Source organism: Balaenoptera borealis (assembly GCF_965194805.1).
Source record: "Balaenoptera borealis genome assembly, chromosome: 9".
NCBI lineage: Eukaryota > Metazoa > Chordata > Mammalia > Artiodactyla > Balaenopteridae > Balaenoptera > Balaenoptera borealis.
Window position 1 is genome coordinate 12,006,272 of NC_138873.1, and position 20,399 is coordinate 12,026,670.

At 43.0% G+C, this 20,399-nt stretch overlaps 1 protein-coding gene across 1 annotated transcript in view; it reads right to left on the reverse strand.

The window, feature by feature from the left end:
- TIAM2 (TIAM Rac1 associated GEF 2) overlaps positions 1–20,399 on the reverse strand; it is a 236,727-nt gene that overhangs the window by 99,976 nt on the left and 116,352 nt on the right. Inside the window, exons 3-4 of the mRNA XM_082404547.1 lie at positions 9,124–9,233; positions 4,585–5,745 (exon numbers count right to left, since the gene is read on the reverse strand). Coding sequence (XP_082260673.1) covers positions 4,585–5,739 — 1,155 coding nt within the window. The 5' untranslated portion in view covers positions 5,740–5,745; positions 9,124–9,233. The remainder of the gene's footprint in view (positions 1–4,584; positions 5,746–9,123; positions 9,234–20,399) is intronic.

A 20,399-nucleotide genomic window follows, 5' to 3' on the forward strand; every position in this document is an offset into this window, starting at 1 on the left:
GACAACATGCACTGAACGGTGAATTGGCCGTGTACAGAGATGAAAACACAAAGGTTTCCTCTCACGTCTAGATTAGAAGTCTAGACATTCAAGAAGAATAACTTGCATAGAGGCCATTCACTGGTCAATAGCAGTAAGGAAATTTTTCAGCAGAAAGTGAGCTAATTTATGACTTAAAAGACACTGACATTGCAAACTTACAGCTTAGATTAAGGCAACTCTGCAGAGAGACGCTACTCATCTACTCAGAGGCTAGCGGGTTTTCCTTCTCCATTAAAATAAAAAGGAGGGAAAACAGGATCAAGGACCATTGACTAAAGACCTTATTTTGAATATTCCCCTGTGTGGAGGGGTTTTCTTTTCAGAAACTTCATCCAGAAATCAAGTCGCAATTAGTTGCCATCTTTTGCAGGAAAATCATCAATAGAAAAGTGCTTCTAAATACCCAAGGGCTACAAGCAACTGAGCCCCAACAAACATAGCTATTACTAATGAAAATATTACCTTCCGCTCTGTTTATACTATGCCCCATAGTCAGATTTATTTATACACTGATGCTTATGCAAGAACAGAGCAAATAAGCCAGCTGCAGTGAGTCACTTGGACAGGAAACTTTCAAAATAGATTAAGATTTTTTTTTCCTTTTCAATTGTCACTTTGTTGCTCTTCAAAAGTTCTTAGGAGATGAAGGAATACTTCTCATTTAGCTAGTATTGACATTATTTCAGCTATAAATAGGACTCTCTGACTCACAGCCCCAAAACACTGGGATTGCCTCTGGTACCCAGCTAGAGCTATAATGGGGTGTTTCAAACCAAGCGGAGCCCTGCCAGAGAAAGGCATCAAGTGGCAACCTTAAGTGTAACCTGTTAGCACTCCTGACATGGTTTCTCATAAGAGGGAGACTTAAGTCACAGCGCTAACTTTTAAATGTTCAACTGGAGCAAAGCAAGACAAAATTTCCTCCTTGACAAATGAGAGAGATCGCATTTTAGCATCCATAACTGATTCTTATACACAGACATGAACTTTCCTGGTCTCTAATAAATTTGTAAAGCATCCTATCTAGAATCCTAATAGCTAGTGACTCATTTTCAGGCTAATAGGAAGGAAGGAAGGAAGGAAGGAAGGAAGGGAGGGAGGGAGGGAGGGAGGACAGTTCCTAAATAGTCTCAGCTGGATTTCCTGATCACTGCGTTATGGGTGTAAAACTAAGGTGCTATGCTAGACATGTACATAAAGAAGTCTGATTTCCATTTCCACCCCTACTGGATAATCGTAAACAATGGATAACATAACGATGACAAGAGCATTATAGCAGAGAGTAGAGAGGAATTCAAGAGATGTCACTAAATTCCTTTGGAGCTAAAGAAAAACTCTTATCACTATTCCTCACTCTCTAGGAAAAAGTACCAAACTTACCACGTCATTCTTCATATGCTATTGTCCTTTTCACAGTAACGGCCACTGGTCCTCTGCAGGAATTCCCTGTGACTATGTAGCCCTCAAAGGGCAGTGACAGCCTAAAATTAAGATGGTCAGAAAGCCGGAGTCTCTGTGTCCTGAATCTCCTCTGTAAGAAACTCTGCAGTAGTAGTCACTGCTACCCCTCAAATATATCTGGTCCTCCCCTAGGGTACACGGCAGGACCATTCCCTACTCCCCACACCCCTCCCTTGGAGTTAGGCAAGGCCATGTGACTTGCTTTGGCCAATAAATGCAAACAGAAGTGAAATGTGTCACCCCTGAGTGGGCGCTTCAAAAGCCAACACACGGTTTTTTCTCCCTCTGCCACAGAGGCTTGCAGTGTGCCAGATGGTAACTGCTCTGTGGACCTGGGGTACCAGAGAGGAACAATGCAGACCAGAGAACAATGCAGCTTCAATGAGACATAGACTTTGCTTGTGCTAAACCTCAGAGAATTGAGGGCTTTTTGTTACCTCCGCATAAGCTAGCCCACCCTGACTGAAAGAATGGAAAGTCTACCCAGGACAGGAGCAAGGCCTCACAGGTCTCAGCAAAGCTGCATTAATATGAATAGTTTACCAGCATCAAACACATGCTCTTCTCCAGCACATGTGTGTTCCCTCCCCCTCCCTCTAGCTTTGAATAGTGTGATATTCTTTCTCAGCTATGTAAGTTTTTCCACTGATTAATCTGCTTTCAGGCCCTAACTCTCCGAGTGGTTGAAAGCCCTATAAAAAAAAGAACTGCTCTTTTTACATCACTTTTTTCTAAAAAGTCAAAACAAATATGTCTACCCATCATAGGAAGATTTTCCAAGGCTAAGCCCTGCTGGCATACAAAAGTCTGTGTGTGTAAGAGGATAAGCATTTGGTCCTTACTCTAGTATACTGTCACAAACTTTGCTCCTATGCACTGACTACATTTTTTAAGGATCCAAGCTTTGTCTTCACGTTCAATTGTAAAAGAAAAACAAAGGCCAGAGTTCCCTGGTGGCCCGGTGACTCGGGTTCAATCCCTGGTCAGGGAACTGAGATCCCAGAAGCTGCATGGTGCAGCCAAACAAAACAAAAAAAACAAAAAACAAAAAAGCAAAGGCATAGCCAATGGAAGTGGCATACTTACCAAAAAAGTACATTTTGCTCACCTTTATAAATTATCAAAATCTGACACAAGCAAAACTCAAAAGCTGCCTTCATAGGCCACTTTTCAAAACTACAAGATAGTTTATTATCTTAATATTCAGTAACTAGTAATTACTAGTGGCTATCAACAGTACCTTGGCCATGTGGCTAGGTGGAAAAGGCACACCTTTGAGCTTTAGCAGAAGTGGCTTTGGCCCTGGCTTCTCCCCTAACGAGCCATGTGTCTTCAAACTCCTTGAACATTAGTTTCTTCATTTTAAAATGAGGGGGAGTCCTTTCTAGCTTTCAAATTCAGATTCTTTGATTGTAACCAGTCTGTTCTTAACTTCACAGGCTTACAGATCATCCAGTTAAATCTTTGGATGATACAGACTTGAAGGAGGTTCACTTCCCAGGGTGGCTGGGCAGCAAGGTCCCGCATGGGGCAGCATGTGGTCAATTCACAGTGGCAAAGGGTCTGCTTTGGACCTGAATGGAAACGGAATGAGATACAGCAGAGCCGGGCGTAAGCCAGGCCACAAGCACAGATGAGAAACATGCAAATAAGAGATGTGGAGGAACAGGCTTAAGGGCCGCAGCAGATGAGAGCTGAACACTAGTCGACAACACAACACTTGCATCAAACAGACGGGAAAGCTGTCTGTGTGGGACTGCGGCTCCCCAGAAAGTAGGAGCTCTCTCTCCAATTATGCTTGACTGCTGTCAGTTGTTTGGGAAATGGCAGCTGAGAAAAAAAGGTCAAAGAAATCTCTACTACAGCACTTAGCAGTTTAGCATGAAGAAGTAACAAGTAAGGAGGGAGCAAATGACTACATTCAGGGGTATGAAGAGTTCTGTAATAGGACAACAATCATCTATTCTTCGTCTCTGTGTAGAGGAGGAGAAGAAAAGGGCACAAAGTACAATTTGGGGGCAGGGGGGCATGGACCTTATACATAAGAAGGAAATAACTAATGGTAAATTTTATAGATCTGAAACAATCTGCTCAGGGAAGTTATTTTCTATCCCTAAAGCTCTATGTAATTTTATAAGTATATATCTATCTAGGATGGTTTAAATGCAATTCTACTAGAGACAAACTGGTCATTCAAATTTCCTTTAACAATCTGACTTATATTGAGTTTAAAAAAAAAAAAAACACCTTCTCCCTTCTATAAATAATTAAAAGTAAAAACAAACAAAGAGCAAGCAACTGAAAACCTAGAAATCTCGTTACCTAAGAAGGCAAACTATTACTTTCCTTCCTGATGTCAAAGTCATTTTGTTTCCCCCGTTCAAACTTGATATGCCATTACAAGGATTACTGTCATCATGATTCTTATTTTCTCAACATCATCATACTTTTGCTATTCCATGTACTTAGGTCAAGATGTTTTCAAAACTGTTAGCTGCTCCCATGAGGAGATGGTGAGATTATACATATAGATAGATCACCCACATTTTTTCTCCCGATGTACCAACTGAACAACAGGAATTTTAATTTCTCCAAAGTAATATCGAGCTCAGCAAGGCTACTCATCCAAAAATGACAACGATCTCTCTCTCTCTTCCTTTCTATTTAGGCTTTAAAAATGAGCTCTAGCAAAATACTCAGATAACCAATTCATTGGGGAAGTCTCTCCAACACTGTCCTTTCTAAGAACCGTTTGGCCAGGTCTTGGGATGCGGCCTGTGGGGTTCATACCAGAGTCCGGGAGACGAGACTGGACAGAATCCAGGAGACTGAAGTCGAGGGTTAAGAGTGAAAATGCACATCTGAAGCAAAAGGAAAACAAGAAAACACACACACACACACACACACACACACACACACACCCCCCTGCAAACAAGATGTGCCATGTCTTAGGCTAAACTCCTCCCTCTCACGAGCTCATTTAAGCCTCAGGACACGCTCTGCAGTAGCTACTGCTAACTTCCCCATTTTGCACATAGAAAACCGAAGAGCACCTTTCCTGGCGCTCCAAGCCTGACTCACCTGGAGTCTTCTTTTCTTTCTGGAGAGGCTTCCCGTCCAGTCGCTGATGCGGCGCATCCTGGATTTCAGGGTGTCCTTCTTGGACGGCTCCTCGCCCAGGGCCCTGGACTTGCGGCAGGGCAGGGTGAAGGATGCGAACTGCCCGGGCTCCCCGCGCTCCACGCGGGCCGGCACGTCCATGTCGGAGGCGAAGGAGACGCGGGCGCTGAGGCTGGCGCGCGGGCCCATGTAGTCGTCGGAGAGCCGCAGGGCCGCGGGGCCCAGGCTCCCCAGGGTGGCGTCCGGGTAGGGTTCCCGGAGGGACGAGAGGGAGGCGCTTTGGCTGAAAGGCTTTGGAGCGTCCCTGGGCGGGAAGCCGGCGTGGAGGCCGGGCTCGGGCTCGGGCTCCGGTGTGCCGGGCGCCGCGAAGGAGCCCTCGGCCTCGCTGACCTCGCCGGCCGGGCCCCAGGGCGAGTCGTACCAGGAGGACTCGGAGCTGAGCGAGCTGCCCTTGCTGGAGCGCGGGCGCGCGGCGGCGGCGGGGGAGGCGCGCGGGCTGGGCGGGGAGCCGGCCGAGTAGCGCAGCAGCTGCACGGGGCCGCCCGAGGCCCCCGGGGCCGCGGCGCTGTGCGGGCCGCCGCTGTGGAATTCCACCCGGAGGCAGCCGTCCAGCTTGCCCAGCGTCTTGATAAGCACCCTGGGGCTCTTGCGGTCCTCGCCGGGAGGGGTGGACGCGACGCTCTCGTCCCTGCCGTAGCAGTTGAGAAGATGCCCATTGCAGTCCCTCGAGGCCGCGTGGTTATCCGCCGGTGGGTGCCCGACGTAGTGGAAGCCGTTCTCGGGGGAGAAAGCAGCATCGTTGCCCTGGAAATCCGATCCCGAGGCATTTGTCCTGTGCTTGGAGTAGGCACTGCCTTTGGAGACTTTGCACGAGGGGCCACCCGGTCGGGATGCATAAGGCTGATTGCTCTTGAAGTGAGAAAGGCAGCTTCGGGCCAGCGACCTGGACTTGTACCCGGCTCCGCTGCTTCCGTGACCCCATCCGTGCAATGACTTGTCATCCTTTGCATGAAGGCCACGGATTTTCAGGGAGCAAGGCTTTTGCTTAGCACCAGTAAGAGTATTGCTATGATTTTTAGATCCTTGAAGGGTGTACTGACTCTCGGAGTTCCCCATTTTAACCTAAATTAAGAACAGTAGCAGCAGTAAGAGTCACGACCTAAATTACCTTCCACTATGACAGAACTTTCTAAAAATACGTTCTTCACATGACAAAGGAACCAAGCAACTTCTTTCTGAACCTGACACAACTCAGAGACGTAGGGACAAGAGTGACTTACGGAACTGGTTCTCCTCCTAAAATTCAGGTCATCAGCCAGATAAACAGTACTGCCCGCTCCTGTGCTAGTGATTTCAAGCACACAATCTGTTGTCTGATGTTAATTCAGAAACTGAACAGGCATAGGAATCAGCTTAAGGCAGAGACCTCCTATAGGCTTGGTATTGGGAGGTTTTGAACCAATGATTCTTGAAGAGAAAAATGAGGGGAAAATATCTTTACTCTGTCACTCCAATGTAATGATTTTTCAGTGACCACACAGATATATTTTCATTATATATAAGCTACTGGAAGAGCTCATACCATACCCCAGTATAAGTGATTACTGCTGAAAAATGATCACATTTGTAATAACATGACTCTGGGTACCATACTATGTTGGAGCTTTCATGTACCACACAGAGTAGGATATCGAAAAGGATAAGGAGTAGAAGTTCTCAACAACTAAACTGAGATGGAAAAAAGGGGAGGAAAATACAAGCTCTCATTTGGGACAGAAAAACATTTTAATGAAACATCTCTAGAGCTTTTCTAAAGACTTTAAGGGTTCTCACTTTAGAACCTGATAATAGAAAAAAGTCTGAAGCTGACTTGTTAGAATGTGAGTATTAAAAGAAAAAAACCCCACTCTCACCACTATGATTCAACGTAGTTTTGGAAGTTTTAGCCACAGCAATCAGAGAAGAAAAAGAAACAAAAGGAATCCAAATCAGAAAGAAGTAAAACTGTAACTGTTTGCAGATGACATGATACTGTACATAGAGAATCCTAAAGATGCTACCAGAAAACTACTAGAGCTAATCAATGAATCTGGTAAAGTTGCAGGATACAAAATTAATGCACAGAAATCTCTTGCATTCCTATACACTAATGGTGAAAAATCTGAAAGAGAAATTAAGGGAACACTCCCATTTACCATTGCAACAAAAAAGAATAAAATACCTAGGAATAGACCTACCTAAGAAGACAAAAGACCTGTATACAGAAAACTATAAGAGACTGATTAAAGAAATTAAAGATGATACAAACAGATGGAGAGATATACCATGTTCTTGGATTGGAAGAATCAACATTGTGAAAATGACCATACTACCCAAAGCAATCTACAGATTCAATGCAATCCCTATCAAGCAACCAATGGCATTTTTCACAGAACTAGAAGAAAAAATTTCACAATTTGTATGGAAACACAAAAGACCCTGAATAGCCAAAGCAATCTTGAGAACAAAAAATGGAGTTGGAGGAATCAGACTCCCTGACTTCAGACTATACTACAAAGCTACAGTAATCAAGACAGTACTGGTACTGGCACAGAAACAGAAATATAGATCAATGGAACAGGATAGAAAGCCCAGAGATAAACCCATGCACCTATGGTCACTTTATCTTTGATAAAGGAGGCAAGAATAGACATTGGAGAAAAGACAGCCTCTTCAATAAGTGGTACTGGGAAAACTGGACAGCTACATGTAAAAGAATGAAATTAGAACACTCCCTAACACCATACACAAAAATAAACTCAAAATGGATTAAAGACCTAAATGTAAAGCCAGACACTATCAAACTCTTAGAGGAAAACATAGGCAGAACACTCTTTGACATAAATCACAGCAAGATCCTTTTTGACCCACTTCCTAGAGAAATGGAAATAAAAACACAAATAAACAAATGGGACCTAATAAAACTTAAAACTTTTGCACAGCAAAAGAAACTATAAACAAGACGAAAAGACAACCCTTAGAATGGGAGAAACTATTTGCCAACGAAGCAACTGAGTAAGGATTAATCTCCAAAATATACAAGCAGCTCATGCAGCTCAATATCAAAAAAAACAAACAACCCAATCCAAAAATGGGCAGAGGACCTAAGCAGACATTTCTCCAAAGAAGATATACAGATTGCCAACAAACACATGAAAGGATGCTCAACATCACTAATCATTAGAGAAATGCAAATCAAAACTACAGTGAGGTATCACCTCACACCAGTCAGAATGACCATCATCAAAAAGTCTACAAACAATAAATGCTGGAGAGGGTGTGGAGAAAAGGGAACCCTCTTGCACTGTTGGTGGGAATGTAAATTAATACAACCACTATGGAGAACAGTATGGAGGTTCCTTAAAAAACTAAAAATAGAGCTACCATACGACCCAGCAATCCCACTACTGGGCATATACCCTGAGAAATCCATAATTCAAAAAGAGTCATGTACCACAATGTTCACTGCAGCTCTATTTACAATAGCCAGGACATGGAAGCAACCTAAGTGTCCATCAACAGATGAATGGATAAAGAAGATGTGGCACATATATACAATGGAATATTACTCAGCCATAAAAAGAAATGATATTGAGTTATTTGTAGTGAGGTGGATGGACCTAGAGTCTGTCATACAGAGTGAAGTAAGTCAGAAAGAGAAAAACAAATACTGTATGCTAACACATATATATGGACTCTAAAAAAAAAAAAATGTTCTGAAGAACCTACGGGCAGGACAGGAATAAAGACGCAGACGTAGAGATTGGACTTGAGGACCGGAGAGGGGGAAGGGTAAGCTGGGACGAAGTGAGAGAGTGGCATGGACATATATACACTACCAAATGTAAAATAGATAGCTAGTGGGAAGCAGCCGCATAGCACAGGGAGATGAGCTCGGTGCTTTGTGACCACCTAGAGGGGTGGGATAGGGAGGGTGGGAGGGAGACGCAAGAGGGAGGGGATATGGGGATATATGTGTATGTATAGCTGATTCACTTTGTTAATAAAGCAGAAACTAACATACCATTGTAAAGCAATTTAAAAAAAATTAAAAAAATAAAAGAAAAAAAACTGTTAGATTCTTTCAATTCCCTTTAAAACCCCAATTTGCTTAAGGAGTCTATTAGTTAAGCCAAATTCAAGGTGAAACTTGATCCAAACCTCCCCCCGCACCCCACCCTCAGTTTTTTATTCTAACCAGTATACCACTGTTTGAGGCAAGTTGGAGGTGATGCTTCCAGTCATGTTTCCACATGTATGTAGTAGGTTTTTCATTTTAACTCTTTTGTTCCTAAGAATGTACAGCCACAAAATTCAAAAGGGCTGATGTTTCTTTGGTGGCAATTATCAAACACAGTTTAAAACGCAAATAATGGGAACAAATAATTAAACCTTTACTAATCCCCTAAATCACAGTCTTGCAACTAGACATGAACCGCAGCTCCCAGGAGCAGGACTTACTGCAGTCTGGTTTGTGCGTTGAGGGAGATTAATGGTCAGTCGACTTGATAGGGCCCTGGGAGTGAGGCAGCATGGTTAGCAAGTGAGAGGAGTGAGTCCATGAAATGATCCTGAAAAACAGAAATAGGAGTAAACTCTGTCAAGCATTTTACACCCATTAAACGAAGGTTTCATGTAAATTACCTGAAGAAACAACAGGTGCCCAGAATCCCTGTCAAAATAATAAATGGAATGTCTGTGAGCGGCGCGATCCATCGGGGTTGTTTGGAAGATGTGAAGGAAGCCAGGACCAACCCCTCCCCCCACCCCTTCCCCACCCCTCCCCCCCCCCACCTTGCAAAGGCCTTTCACTCCACACAGTCTGCATTCAAATGTACGCCTTTGTTTCAGGGGAGAGCAGGTGAAAGTGCTGCCCTGAGTCATGGCTCATCTGTCACCACGGCTAGGAAAACAACTCGTAGAAGCATCGTCCTGGTGTGGCAAGAACGGGTCCCTGTTCCCCATTTGACGAAGCAGCAAAAACACAACCCAAAATGTAGAGTCACAGGGAAACAGCCCTTGGCTAAAATAATGCGTGTCAGAGAGGCGGACCCAGTCGATGAGATGAAAAGGTTTTCCCCAGCACCTTTTTGGGTCTCACTGCGCAAGGCTACAGGCAGGAAGCCCACCTTTGAGGGAAAGAGGGGGGACTTGGGGTGCTGCCATCTGGCTGTGCTCACTGCCGGACACAAAGCCTTTATTTCTGCCACAGACAGAGCGAGCAGAGCAGTGAGGGGCCACTAGTGACTTTTTTCCTCTTAAAAAAAATTTTATTTGTAATTGTGGTACAACACATGTAACATTTACCATCTGAACCAATTTCAAGTGTACAGACAGTAATGCGAAACACGTTCACATCATTATGCAATCCATCTCCAGAATGCTTTTCATCTCGCAAAACTAAATCTCCGTACATTAAACAACTCCCCACCTCACCCTCTCCCCCATCTCCCCAGCCCCTTGTAACAACCATTCTGTTTTCTGTCTCTATGAATTTGATAGCTCTAGGTACATTATGTAAGCGGAATCACACAGGATTTGTTGTTTGTGACTGGCTTATTTCATTTAGCATAACGTCTTCGAGGCTCATCTGTGTTGCAGCATGCATCAGAATTTCCTTCCTTTTTAAGGCTGAATAATATTCCATTGTATGTGTACACAATTTGTTTATCCATTCATCTGTAAATGGATACCTAGAGACCGCTTTCTACCTCTTGGCCGTTGTGAATAATGCTGCTATGAACACAGGTATACAAATATCTCTTCAATACTCTGCTTTTACTTCCTTTGGGTATATACCCAGAAATGGAATTGCTGGATCATATGGTAATCCTATTTTTCATTTTTCAAGGCGCCACCATACTGTTTTCCATAGCAGCGGCACCATTTTACATTCCCACCAACAGTTCACAGACTTCTAATTTCTTTACATCTTCACCAATACTTGTGATTTTCTATTTGTTTGTTTTATATAGTGGCCATCCTACAGTATGAGATGATATCTTACTGTGGTTTTGATTTGCATTTCCCTAATGATTAGTGATGTTGAGCATTTTTTCATGGTTTATTAGCCACTTGTATAGCTTCTTTGGAGGGTTCGATGGTGACTTTTAAAGTTCGTGAAGCACTGGCACGGGACCTAAGTACGTCCAATGAGGCCAAAGACACAAGCCTATCTGGGACAATCCACACACAGACATTTTAAATTGACAAAAAAAAATTTTAAATGTCAAAGATTTCCCACTTAGGCATCAGCAGGAGATCTAACAGTCTTTATAAAGACTGAGGCCAGCCTCTAACTAACTAGGTCTGAAATGGTACCTACTACATTACTGACCACACCTTCCCGTGAGCAGCTCTCCCAAACGTCTGAAAGGCAGGAGAGCCACTGGTTGAGCTGCCACTAAAAAGTGGCCCCCGTGATACCTCTGACACGGGAGCTAGAACACAAGAACCCCACCTTTTGAAACTTCAAAACCTGAGTTGTCTGTCTTTTCTCAGCTACACTCTTTTAACATAGGAACTAAAAGTGGCCAGAGAAGCTCCCAGCTGCCGGGTCTGAGACCTCACACAATAAGCTGATGGGCGTGAGCCTTTGTGCTTGTGTACTTTCATCAAGACCAAGGTCTGGTGATGACCCACAGGTGAAAGTCTCCTGGGTGGCTCTTTGTCAGGCCCTTCTGATCCCAGGATCACGTGCCCAAAGACGAGCTCACACAGCACTGGCTCGAGGCCCCCAACCCAGCGGCATAAAGCTGCCACTGAGAGAGGGTCCCGCTGGGTCAGCCGCTCAAGGACACACAAAGACAGGGGTTCAAAGGCGCAGAATGGCTCAGGGTTGGAAGTTTATGCCCCAGCAGCAGATTGTAACCTCAACTTGTCTTACTCCTTTTGAAGTTAAATAGCTTAATTTTAAATTTCATGTCCTATTTTAAAACACATAGCCCTGAACCCTGTCCTTTCTGAGGCGCTGTCCATAAGGCCTGCAACTTCGGGGCTCACAGAAGCATTTAATAAACACCTGTTGAATTGAATGAAAGCAACTTCACCTGTTAGAAGGTTGATCTGGGCACAAACCAAGAGCAGGAATCATCCCAACAGGATCTGGCTGAAAGACTGATGTTATTAATCCATGAGGCGATGTCTCAATAATTAACACAGTACTGCCTGGAGAAAAGCCGAGAGGCGGATACAACGTGCAATGTGACATGTGCACGGTGCTGACCAGCTGTTCAACATCCCTAGTCAATCAATCCCACAAAAGGAAAACAGCCTTAAACTGCAGCAAGAAGAATTTATCTAATATTTATGAGGAATTTATTGACAGAGAAAGGTAATCTCTGAGGGAAACTTTAGATCTGTCCCTGAGGAGTTTGGCAAATTGAACTGCTATTTATCTGTCATGCTTCAGCTGTGATTTTTTGTCTGAAAGCAAGAGAATAAACAGGTCAGGTTTTCTGCAACCCTGACTCTCTGAACTCTTTTACTAAGGGAATTTTATGGTAGTCAAGTTAAAAAAAAAATTTTATTGATAGAAAGCAGGCTGACAATATCAAAATGACAGATTTCCTGTGAAATTTTTTAAAAAGAAAAGAAATAGCTAAAAGCCCCCAATAGAAAAAAGCATGCACATTGGGTACACTAACCTGCAGTAATTAATACATATCAGGTACACTAATGTACAACAAGGCCCACAGTTGACCCAGAGAAAATTTAAGTGACGTTACTCAAGAATAAATGAAAGGGTGCTAAGACTCTGTGTACTTCACAAATATTCTATGCTGTGTATACACTTTTTTTACAATTATTTTTTATTTATTGAATAATAATAATAAAATATTGGAATTTTTAAAAATTGATCACAATCTCCTGAACCTAAAAACAACCCTTGTCTTTTGTTTTTTACATTCCCTTCCAATCCCCAATCTTATGAATATGCTATGTAGCTTTTTAAGCTAAAATCACAAACAAGAATGGATGTTTTTTCCTTTTTTTTTTTTTAAATTGAAGTATAGTTGATTTACAATGTTGTGTTAGTTTCAGGTGTACAGCAAAGTGATTCATATACATATGATTCAGTTATATATATATGTATTTATATGTATATATATATCTCACATATACATTCTTTTTCAGATTCTTTTCCCTTATACTTTATTACAAAATATTGAGTATAGTTCCCTGTGCTGTACAGTAGATCCTTGTTATCTATTTTATATATAGTACTGTGCATATGTTAATCCCAAACTCTTAATTTAAACTTTTTAAAATTGCAATCAATTACCACCCCAGAAATGTCCAGCAATGTGGAGGAATTCCACAAATAACGTCATCAGAATCCCAGCAGCCACTGTGACCTACTGAATCTCACAGCAGGAATCTTTTAGGAGGAAATTCAAGATTTACCTTTTCTTCACTTGCCTTGGGCTTGGGCTTGAACTGATGTGTCAGATTGCCAAATTCTCTGCTTCCACGTAGTATAGAGTTCAGAGCAAAGGAAACTAAAATCCTCCAACTCTGCTTGGTCTCCGCCTGTGCCGGCCGCCCAGATGGAGCAACTACAGGGAAATCAGAGACGAACCGAGCAGGGCAGATGGGGCTGTGAGGAGGGCTGGGGGCTGACCGGTGATGGCAAGCAGAACGGAGGCGTGGGGACACGGAACAAAAGCCAGACTTACGGCTTGGCGAGGCAGTTAAGGGGAGCTCAACAAGATATCAACAAGGCTTCTCACGCAATTTTAGAAAGATTTTTATACTGAAAGAGGAGCCTCATCATTGGACAAGACAAACATTTCAGATAGTGATAAGAGCTGGAAAAAAAGATAAGAAAAGGACTAACCATTAATCATAACAATATCTACTTGGTCCCCTTTACTTAGGGGTGGGAGGCTGAGGGGAGCTTCACTCATTAAGGAGACAAATCTCAGAATCCTTGTCTGGTTTGTGTCACAGAACTTGGGTTTAAGACCTGCTTCCAGCTCTTAAATAGCATGTGAGTTTCAGGTCGAACTACTTATGCTTTCTGAATCTCTTTTTCTCCATTTGCAACTTGAGGATAAAAGTATCTGTCCTACCTACCTCATGGATAGAGAATCGAGTGTGGAAATATATGTGAAACCACCTAAAAAACTGTGAAACATAAATATACAGTACTATTATTAATTTCTAGTGATAAATTTAACTTGGTGTACTATGATATCAGATCTTATAACAGTCTGCTGTTTCATTTTATTAACTATTAATCAGTACATTAAATATTACATATGTTTATATATATAAATTTGGAACTTTCCAAGTTCCATTGTTAGCACTGATTTTGATTTTGATCAATTCCCCAATAATTACAGCATATAAAACTATCTAATTTGCCACACGTGTCAAATGTCAACAGAAACAATGACACAAACCATGTACTTGTATTATTACATGCTAGAAAGTGTAGAAATGTAACCTAAGTGTTCACTGAACAACTGGCCAATCTCAGCCACGGCGATCTTGGTCCCCAGGGGACATTTGGCAATATCTAGAAACATTTTTGGTTGTCATGCTGGGGCACTGGCACCGAGCAGGTAGAGTTCAGAGATACTGCTAATCATCTTACAACGCACAGGACAGTCCCCACAATAAATAATTACTTGACTCCATACGTCATTAGTGTTGAGGCTGAGAAACCCTGCCTTAAAATGTTACTGCCTGTCTCATTACAAACACTAAAATACAAGAACAAATATGCCGAAAAACCTAAAACCAAAGCATTCAAACTCTGTCAAGGACCCAAACTTACTAACAAACTCTGTAAATACAGCCAGAACCTGCTTCTCCCATCTTGCCTCAAGGAAGCGCACTCCAAATTCATAAGAAAACTTGAACCCAATTTGTATGAAGAGGCAGGAGAAAGGAACATATGGTCTCCATAGGAATAGTGCTGAGGGAGAGAAACCCTTACAAATAAAGTGGGCAGAAAGCGGGCTGCTGCTAAGGGCCTCAAAAGCTAAGCGTCCATTGTGGAGCCCCATTGGGTCTATTTCAATTCAGCAGGATTCCTTCCAAATGCATATTAACAGATGAAAAGACAAACCAATCTGCAGCAAGGGATGCCTAACAGGACCTCAGTCGACAAGCATGGCTGGTATTCAGCAGGGGAAAAGCAATAAATTCCACAGAGACAATAGCCCAGCTTTTTGCATAGTTCATCACCTTAGTAAGCCAATTTCTCGCAAGCAGGGTCTCAGCACTCACACCTGTTTTCATAAAAAAAAAACTTTAACATCTGCAGCATTGCTTACAGAAGTGTTTGTCCAAGGGTTCATGATGTACTGTTGGCTCATGAAATTCATTTAATGATTTAATACCAGTATTTTCAAAGGAATAGAATAGAATAGAATAGGAATGGAGCAGAGACTGTAATAAAATAGAAAATAGAGAATTGTATCCCAATAATGGTAAAAATTGTTCTATGACATTACATTTTTTTGTGTGCTTGTATGTTTGCCTGTATACTGGGTGGTGAAGTAAAATTATATCTCCTTGAGTAATGGTCTGAAAAAAGAACTTGAAAACAATGATTTATAAAACCGCAAGTAGCAGTTTCATCAGAATGGCACATCCATTCTAATAAAACCCAAGGACAACCCAAGTCTAGAGAGTCTTGAAACATCCAAAAAATTATCACCCAAGGCAAACACTTCAGGTAGAGAGAAGAAAAGCGAGAGAGAAAAGGACTCTCCGCTATTGGTGTGCAGTTCTGGGCACCACATGTGATGTCCTCACCCTCCGGCAGGCTACAGATTAAGAGAAACTTTCACTGGACATTCAGACCCTTCCTATGAAGTAAAAAAGAAGTCAGCCAAAGAACAGAGTCTTGAGGATGTGTGAGATTCTGCTAGATGAAGAAAGAAAAGAACAGAGTCTTGAGGATGTGTGAGATTCTGCTAGATGAAGAAAGAAAAGGACATTCCAAGGAATAGAAAATGGCACATCCAAAGACACGGGCGCTCCAGGACCACTTGCTGAATCCGTTAGTGACTGAATCAACAAGTGAACTAAGCAGAGAAAGCCCCCAGCTTGTTCAGGAAAGGTGACAAGGGCAGCAGGGGCTGAGCACAAGTGTCAGGGATAACGTTGAGAGAGATGAGGAGGAAGAGGTAAGAGGGGAAGGAGGGATGAGGGAGAGGAGGCTGGGGGAGACCTTGCCTGTCCCTGCCCATCAGCTTCACGCCCTCCCCACTGTCCCAGGAGCACCACACATGAGCCATCTCCTAGGGACACTCTGGGACACCATCTGGGAAGGAGTCCACAGTAATCAGTAGCTTGAAGCCCAATGTGGGAGGCAGTGTGGGCAAAAGAAGAAAATGTCCTTAGTGTTCGCAGAAACTTGGGAACTGATGTGAAATAGGAGTTCCACTCACCAACTCAACTTGAATTTCCGCAGACCCGCCTATACATCCACCCGTGTGCTGGGCACGGGAGAGAAACAAGAGTGATATATGATCTGATCCCTTCCCCAGAGGGGCTTATCAGCTTGTGTAGGAAGGGGGAGCAATGATTAACAGGAAACATTTGTAGAATCAATAAGCGAGTTTACAACAACTTTAACAGCACTGAGTTTATGAGAGACGTGGTGAGACCAACAGTCCCACAAATATTACTGGTATGTTTCTGGAATGTCAGTGAGTTGAGAGGCCCAGCTACCTCTGAGCCATCACAGAAACTGAAAATATTTCAGGGGTTTTTTAAAAATCAACTTTTCAATAAAAATTACAGAACTAACATAGTCTAAGATAAAACCATCCGTGTAAAGATAAAACTTTTTTATTTTTCTTTCAAAAATTATCAAAATGCATCTCATACATTTTCATCCCTGCTCTTTCTAGCACAGTAGCATGGATTTTTTTTTTTTTTTTTTTTTTTTTTTTTTTTAAGTATCAAATGTTGGGACTTCCCTGGTGGCACAGTGGTTAAGAATCCGCCTGCCAATGCAGGGGACACAGGTTCGAGCCCTGGTCCGGGAAGATCCTACATGCCGCAGAGCAACTAAACCCATGCGCCACAACTACTGAGCCTGCGCTCAAGAGCCACAACTACCGAGCCCACGTGCCACAACTACTGAAGCTCGTGTGCCTAGAGCCCATGCTCCGCAACAAGAGAACCCACCACAATGAGAAGACTGTGCACCGCAATGAAGAGTAGCCCCAGCTCGCTGCAACTAGAGAAAGCCCACGCGCAGCAACGAGACCCAACACAGCCAAAACTAAATAAATTAAATAAATAAAAATTTATTAAAAAAAAAATCGCTGACCTTAAAAAATATATATATCAAATGTTGAGTCCCACTCTGCATTTTCTCCCAAGTGTACTTCAAGTCTCATCCACAATTTGGCCAACAGCCTGGTCTCTACAGACCTTATACTGCTTTGGTGACGGCTGGAACCAAAGATGCACAAGATTCAAAATGGTTAGCATGACTTTTAAATAACCCTCTTTTGTAACTTGGGATTCAAAATGGTTTGCATGACTTTTAAATAACCTCTCTTTTTTAACTTTTAGGAACATGAGCCATTCCACAACAAGCGAGTTCAGACATGGGTAGGCACCTCCCAAACACCACCAAGATGAAAACAGCAGACCATGCATCGGAATCCCAGGCTATAACCACATGGCTTCTCACTGACTCGGAGACATGTCTGTAAGGCACGTGCTTCAGTAAATCAGAAGCAGGCATCGCACTCCTAAACCTCAGTCATGTTCTGTGAACAAAATATACCGTGGTCATTGTACCAGGTTATTCTTAGCAAAGTATTTCTTCATTATATACTGTTCCATTTAAGTCAAAAAATGAACAGGCTTAAACCACACATTTCTCCCCTCATTTATTAAACAGGGGCTTTCCTCACCCTCATAAATGTGCAACTATTTTCCTTCCATTCGGCTTGGAGCCTGATTGAAGCCTTCATTTCTATAAGTCTATGTCTTAAAGCCACAATATAAGTTGTTCTTGGGCCTGAAGGTAAAATTAAACCAATCACTGCTGAACTTTTCCATAAATCATACATTATTCAAAATAAACCTGATAAGATTTTAGCTAGTAACTTTACAGAAACTTTCAGGAAAAAAAAAAGAATAGCATTAGTACGTATAGTTTAAATTTCATAATTTACAGGAATTGAAAAGTTTTGATACCTCAAGTAGATGGGCATGCAGAGAGACAGGGAAGGATTTAATATGTCCTGAGATGCTGTGTGCCAGGGCTACCCAGGGCACAAGAACCCCAAGAGCTTAGCTCATCATCCCTGTTTTATAGGAAAGGGAATGTTAGTCTCCAGGGATTAAATAATTTGACCACGATCCCGAAGGGGCAAAGGTAGAAATCCAACCTGGCTTTCTTTAATTTTTAAAAAAAATACATGTATTTACATCAATACAATTTTAAATGTTTCTGTACTTTTTAAACCTGAAAACATCCCATATCTTTTTTTAAAAAGTACAATCTAACTCTCAGTTTCCTCCTTTAGAAGAATGATTATGATCCATGCCCCTTTCATAAATACCTTTCCCTAGCGGTATCCGTTCTCCAAGCAGCAAAGGCTTCCACAGCTGGGGATGGGAACATGATAAAATGAAAAACTACAATTTTAAGTTAACTAAGGAGCTGGAAGTTTAAAATGTAGTTATTCTATTCTGCTGCTTTGCAATAACACTGCACAAACGAGAGTTTTGTTTTCTTGATAGTTTAAGCTACATGGTCATTATTCTAAGTATCAAGACCATAGAATAACCCAGGGGAATCTTCCTGAAGTTTCCATTTCATCTAATGCTAAGTAATTTAAACATTGTTGCCATAATAAAGAAACATAGATCATGAAGTAAAATATAAAATTTACATTTTGAGATAAAACATAGGAAGTCAATGATATTTAGCATTTACATTAGGTTGCTTTAGCTACCTCATCGGGTATCCTAAGTAGGATATATTTCCATTGAATAATGTGATAAATGTTTCCTGAGCAACTAGTCTGTGCTAGAACTGTTCTGGGCCCTGGGATATAGCAATAAATACACCTCCCCCCCAAAAAAGAAATCCCTTTCATGGAGCTTATATTATAGTGGGGAGACTGAACGATAAACCAAGAAGGTAAGTAAATTATATATTAGAAGGTGATTAAGTACTTTAGCAAAAAACTAAAGGGTGAAGGGGGAAATAGGCAATGTGGGGAGAGGGGAGCTATAGGTTTAGAAAGGGGAGCAGAGAAGTCCTCATGACTGGTGACATTTAAGCAAGGACTTGCTGGAGGGGAGAACATGCGGATTCTGGGGAAAGAAAGAGCCTCTGAAGCAGAGGACAGAAGGTGCAAATGCCCAGACTGATGGACACGCAGGAGGTCAGCTCGGCTAGAGCAGGAGCCGTCAGAGGGGACGAGGAGCCAGAGGGCGCAGCCGAAGGGACATCGTAAGGACTCTGGCTTTCACACTGAGATGGCAAGTCATGATTAGAGGGCTGTGAATAGAGATGGCTCATCATGGGGCATGTTTCAAGAGGACCCCTGCAGCTGCCCTGGGGATCTGGACCGCTGGCAGCAAGGGGGAAGCCAGGGCCTGCTGGGCTGGGAGGGTAATTCACACGAGAGGTGATGTGGGTTGCACTCAGGTGGGAGGGTTGGGAGTCTGGAGACAGGTGAAGGGAGAGCCAACAGGAGTCTCAGGTGGTTGGGAGTGAGCGGTGACAGGTCAAGGATGACATCGCGATCTTCACACTAAGCCACCAGGAGAATGGGGAAGGCAGAGCAGAGCGGGCTTGGGAGGAAGACAAGGAGGTGGCGTCTGCTTTTGTCAGGTGGGAGATGCCCATTGGACATCAAAGTGGCAACGCTGAGTAGACACTGGCATTTAGGAGCCTACAGTTCCAGGGAGAGATGGGCCTGAGGTACAAAATTTCTAGCACCCACGTGAAGATGGTACTTAAAACATACACTGGGGCTTCCCCGGTGGTGCAGTGGTTAAGAATCTGCCTGCCAATGCAGGGGACACGGGTTCGAGCCCTGGCCCGGGAAGATCCCACATGCCGCAGAGCAACTAAGCCCGTGAGCCACAACTACTGAGCCCGCGTGCCACGACTACTGAAGCCCTTGTGCCCAGATCCCGTGCTCCACAACAAGGGAAGCCACCGCATTGAGAAGCCCGTGCACCGCAACAAAGAGTAGCCCCCGCTCTCTGCACCTAGAGAAAGCCGGCGCACAGCAACGAAGACCCAACACAGCCAAAAATAAATAAATAAAAAATAAATAAATTTATTTAAAAAAAAAAAAAAAACATACACTGGATGAGCTCCCTGAGGGAATAAGTAAACAAAGGGAAGAGAAGAGGCCCAAGGAGGTCCGGTAGTGCTCCAACACCAAGAGGCCAAGAAATAAGGAGAAACAGGAAGAGCGGTCAGTGGATCCAATTAAGAGGAAACCAAGAAAATATGTTGCTGACAAAGCCCACTGAAAAGAGGCTTTTCAGGGAGGAGATCACGAGCAAGTACCAAATGCTTCTGATAGTTCACGTAACAAGGACTGAGAACAGAGCCCTGGGCTCAGCAACGTGGAGGCTATCGGTGAACTTGACCGGAGCAGAGTCCAGGTGGAGAAAGCTGGGTTGGAGTGAGTCTGAGGATGAGGTCCATGAAACTGAAGATGGTGAATAGAGACAACTCGTCAAGGAGTTTTACTGTAAAGAAGAGAGAATCAGGCGGTAGGAAT